The 4,822-nt window shown below is 41.2% G+C and overlaps 1 protein-coding gene across 1 annotated transcript; it reads right to left on the bottom strand.

Moving 5' to 3' along the window:
* Window positions 1-923: 923 nt before the first annotated feature.
* nkx6.3 (NK6 homeobox 3) lies at window positions 924-4,002 on the bottom strand. The gene is made up of 3 exons (XM_040019194.1): window positions 3,251-4,002; window positions 2,498-2,667; window positions 924-2,130 (listed from the first exon to the last, which is right to left on the bottom strand). The coding sequence occupies exons 1-3, from the start codon at window positions 3,663-3,665 to the stop codon at window positions 1,900-1,902; spliced, it is 816 nt and encodes a 271-aa protein (XP_039875128.1). The 5' UTR covers window positions 3,666-4,002; the 3' UTR covers window positions 924-1,899.
* Window positions 4,003-4,822: the final 820 nt, after the last annotated feature.

The raw sequence follows: 4,822 nt of genomic DNA, 5'->3' as shown, positions 1-4,822 counted from the left end.
TACTTGTATATATATACTTTTGTGTTGATCACATTAAAATAAATGTCAGATCATGTCAAATTTAGCCTGTCCAAGTAACACAAGCTTTACATTAGTGTCTGCGTGTGTTATTGCATTTAGTTACTGTAATAAAACTGTAGTTACTTTGGGTCAGAAGAACAAAATGACAGCTAAAACTGAGGAAATATTAAACCTGCGCTTCAGACTGAGAATCACAGTCAGGATTCTTTCTTTTTTCACTTTGTGTTGATGCAGCAGTTGGACTCAGATACAGATTTAAGTCCAGATTAAACAACAACAACAACAAAAACAAAACAAAAAAAACCAGATAATATCAGTAACAGCAGAGACCAAAATATGTTTTTCAGAATAAAAGACTTGGACCCACCTCTGTCACTTTGACACTCAGATAAGAACAATCACATTTTTGACTGTTCATGTACGTGACTGATGTGAGGCTGAGCATGTAGGAGTTGGGTATTTTGTACTGGCACACTGAGGTGTGAGAGGAGCTGGTCGGACTGGTTAGCAACACAGCGAACAAGCTCCACTTGAAAAATGAAATTTGGTGGTCAGAGAAGGAATTCTCTCACCCACACATGAAGTCTGAACTTGTGTGCCAGACCAAAACACATCTTTCTTAACACTTGCAAGAACAACTACCTTTTTTTCAGACTTTTCTTTGAAGCAAAATGTGATTGTCTTAGCGGCGTTCCCATGCTTTTGTTCTGACACAGTCATCAGACCTTATATCCTGTCAGCTGGATAAACCACAGCCAGCTTCAAGTCACTGAGCCTAAATGGTAACCAAGCTGCTCTGCTGGTATTGATTTGAAGTTGAAATGGGTTGCAGAGGTCATTGTCTTCAATTAAGCCCCACCACACTAGTAAATCACACTAGAATTGACCTTTGACCTTCTTTAGCTTTTGTGCCTTTGCTTTGGCCCCTTTAACCAGCTACCACATCAGCATAACTCAAGACCCAAATTGTCTACATTTAAGTTTGATTTTTCACATTACAAAAGACAAAAAAAGACATGTCTGATAAATAATTAATAATAATTTAATGTGCACGGTAATTTTTTTTTATATCATACACCTTGATATTTTTACAGTGTGGTTAAAAAGTAAGTATGAGTACAAAGCAAAGTCAAAGACTTGGATTTGAGCCAACTTCAAGCTAAAATGTAATTAAAGCAAACAAACTGTAGACGATTAAAACACTTTACAGCATGTCAGCACTGTCTGCTTACCTTTTATTGTTCCGGCCACACCCCCACCCCCACTTTTAAAACGTCTACCTTTCTAGTTTGTTGGAAACCGTATACGTTAGAATGCGTGTCATATGATCACGCATTCTCTTCTCTGGCCTTTTTGTAACGATCACGGAAAATCTCCTTGTTCTGGGAAATTATACTCAAAAGTAAATTCAGAAAATTCACACTGCCTTTTAATTTTAGCGTCTACTTTAGGGGTGAAGGCTCTGTGATCTTAGTGTTTTATGGTATATAGAGTTTACTAAAGCATTTAGACAGCATTATGCAAGTCACACAAGGATTTAGAAGAGCTTTATTTTGAAATACGCATAACTGAAAACGACCCAGCTGTTCAAAATTGGAGTGCAGGAATAACTTAAGGTTACTTTCTGTGACATAAGTAACTGTGTAACAAGCCAGAGATATCGATTTTTTTACAGTAACTTTTTAAAGACTCTGCGTCAGTTCGACCTTTTAATGTTTTTTGTCGGGCCTTTTCCGATCATGCGAAACAGCTCAGCAGTTAAACGTATTGCAAACTAGTTTGAAATTTATTACAGCATGCATATGTGCTGAGAGAGTTTTATGCCTGTACGTGTGTCTCCGTGTGTGCCTGTGTAGCCTATAGCCTGCAGGAAGTGCATCAGATGTGGTGCGGCCCGAGGCGAAGGACAGAGAAAGCCCTGCGGTGTTTGCGCAGCAGCAATCGGATCTTATCGTCGTCAGAGTCGGGGTCTAGAGGCTTGTTGTACTCCTCGTCCTCCACCTCATTCTCCGAGGCCTCTCCGGCCGGCCCCGAGTGGTTGGTCTGTGTGGAGCTGGGCTCAGAGGCGCTCTTCTTCCTCCACTTGGTGCGCCGGTTCTGAAACCAAACCTGAAAACACACAACGCACGGGGGAGTTGTCATCTAACTCCTGTAGACCGGAGCCCTGCAGCTTATCGAGTATTCTTTTAAGCATTGTGTTACATGAAAAGGTATGGAAAAATAATCTGTGTCCCCATTTCTGCTTGAGGGTGAGTATGTGCTGGTATATGATCTGCAGATTTCTATCGCTGCACTTGAATTTACACACGACATGTATGCTTTTTTATGTGGCAGCTTTCAAAACAAGTCAACACTACTGGGTATAAAAAACAAATATACCACAAGGAATATATATCAGTGGAACTGTCGAACACACACAAAAATAAAAATCTTATTTACACTCATCTCAAATGTAAGCAGATTCTGGCGACGTTACCTTGACTTGTGATTCAGTCATCCCCAGAGAATAAGCCAGTCTCGCTCTCTCTGGCCCTGCCAAATACTTTGTCTGCTCAAAAGTTTTCTCCAGAGCAAATATCTGATGTCCACTAAATGTCGGTCTGGTGTGTTTTTTCCTGCTGGACATCTCCCCAAGAGGACCACTGCCTGAAAAAAATAAAAAATAAAAACACATTACAGGAACGGATGTATGACACAGGACTGAATGTTTCTGCCTGAAATGCCACAGCATTTTGGCTCATTGCTCAGGGAAAAAAATGTCCACATATATATTTCCCTCATAGACTGCATGTATTTGTTGTTTATACACTGAACCGAAGTAAAATGTCTCCATTTGTGAATTAAATGAAACATAATTTTTCAATCATCTACATAATTAAATGAAATCTTTTGAATGAATATTTGACATGTTTATTAAATAAATTGTTTTTAAAAGATCTGTTTGTATTTTCCTTTAGTCTGCACAACTTCTAATTAACAACAAATTGTTACATTTTAATAAATGGATTTTCAAGGTTTTAATACAAAAAGAGAGAAAAAGTTTTAGTCATATCAAAAATCTAACCTCGAGTCTGAACTCAATAGATAACAAGTTTATAACAGATCTGATTCTGAAATTTGTGTATTTACTGGATAATGTTTCCATTTTTAAAGTGGAAGATCAGAGTGCGATGACAGTGCTGAGGAGCTGCTGCTGCTGCTGAGCCCACTCTGCAGTATTTAGACTCACTGTTGGTGCACTGCTGCCTCCCTCCTCTCCACTCACAGCTGCTTTCTGCCCAGCAGTTTACACTGCGACTCTTCATCGGGCACTCGGCGCCGGGTTTGGAGAAGCCGCCCAGTGAGGAATTGTAGTCTCGATTGTAGTACATGGAAGTGCTGGTGACAGAGGGGCTGAACCCCCCCATGCTGGAGTATCCGGGCAGCAGGGTGGCGGTGCCCGAGGAGCCCACCCCGACCATGGAGCGGCTCAGGATGTCACTGATGCCATGAGGCGTCCCTGGCTGCAGCTGGCTGTTCAGGCCCGGGCTGAGCTTGTAGAAGGAGTTGGGCATTGAGTACTGGCACACTGGTGCCTTGATGTCTGAGGGGAACTGGTTGAGGCTGTTGTTAAACAGGAAAGACCCCTGGATGTTTGGATCCATGGGAAGTCTGGTAACTCTTTCTCTAGGTCTTATCAACACATCCAATGAGATCCAAGTAGAAAAAGATATTTGGTGGCCAAAGAAGGAGCTCTCTCACCAGCAGATGAGGTCGGAGTTTGGTACCACACCCTCCGTCGCCAGATAGTCAAACAATTAGGAACACGAGCAGCAAAGTCTCTGATCTTTGTCAAAGTTGCCACCACATCCGAAAAATAAACTTCACTCGCACATTTGATTTCTTCTTATCCACAGCTTGGCATGTGATAGCTCCATATCTGAAGTCTCCTGCGAGTCCTCTGGACACGGATTTTAGTGTTCTCCGAAAGACATATGCCTCCCGCTGGCTCCCTCCTCAGAAATCATAAATAAGCAGTATCTGGAAATGGAGTGGCACCTTGATAAAGATAGGCCACATTAGAATGCAGCTTGGGATTGGCCTGGGTCTCGCAGCATTAATGCCATTCTATTGGCTCCTCGGTGAAAGCCAAGCCTTTTATTGGAAGGCAGCAGATTAATAGCGTTTTGAACAGGTGGAGTGGGAACAAGTTGATTTTTTGATGGCCTGCCATGTGTGAGTGCAGCTGGAGTGAAGAGGAGGAGTGGAGGAAGGGTTCCCCTGTTTCCTAGTTTGATAGCAGAACAGTCCAGTTTTGTATATAGAAAATGTTAAATGTTTGTTGTATATTATATAATTATAAAATGAAAAACTAAACATAAAGACTTGGTTTACAGATAGACATTCTTAAATCTGTGATGTGTGAGGATTTGGTCATTATTTATTTTCCTCTTTCCTATTCCTATTTATAAATCTATTTACCTCCACCGAGGCATTATCAGAAAGGTGATCAATCTAAGCACCACCCTTAGTCAAATATATACTCACTGGCCACTTCATTAAGTACACCTCTACAACTGCTGGTTAATACAAATATCTAACAGCCAGTTACCAGGCAGCAACTCAGTGAACTGAAGCATGTAGATGCGAGTAAGACAACCTGTTCAAAGCAAGTATTGAAATGGAGAAGAAAGATGATTTACATGAGTTTTAAGGCTTTTGAGGCTGGTTCTGAGGGAGTCTCTTCCTGTTAAAATGCCATTTTCCTTCCCACAGTCACTGAGTGCTTGCTCATAAGTAGGTTGTTTTATTGTTGGGGTTT

The sequence above is a fragment of the Simochromis diagramma genome, unplaced genomic scaffold (assembly GCF_900408965.1).
Source record: "Simochromis diagramma unplaced genomic scaffold, fSimDia1.1 OVJJ01000822.1, whole genome shotgun sequence".
NCBI lineage: Eukaryota > Metazoa > Chordata > Actinopteri > Cichliformes > Cichlidae > Simochromis > Simochromis diagramma.
The sequence above is the reverse complement of the archived record's forward strand: the minus strand, read 5'-3'. Positions and strand labels throughout refer to the sequence as shown.

Coding starts and splice junctions, on each gene's coding strand:
- nkx6.3 (XM_040019194.1), bottom strand. CDS start 3,665: ATGGATCCAAACATCCAGGGGTCTTTCCTGTTTAACAACAGCCTCAAC. Junction 2,668..3,250: donor GAGGCAGCAGTGCACCAACA/GTGAGTCTAAAT, acceptor TATTTTTTTCAG/GCAGTGGTCCTCTTGGGGAG. Junction 2,131..2,497: donor TGACTGAATCACAAGTCAAG/GTAACGTCGCCA, acceptor GTGTGTTTTCAG/GTTTGGTTTCAGAACCGGCG.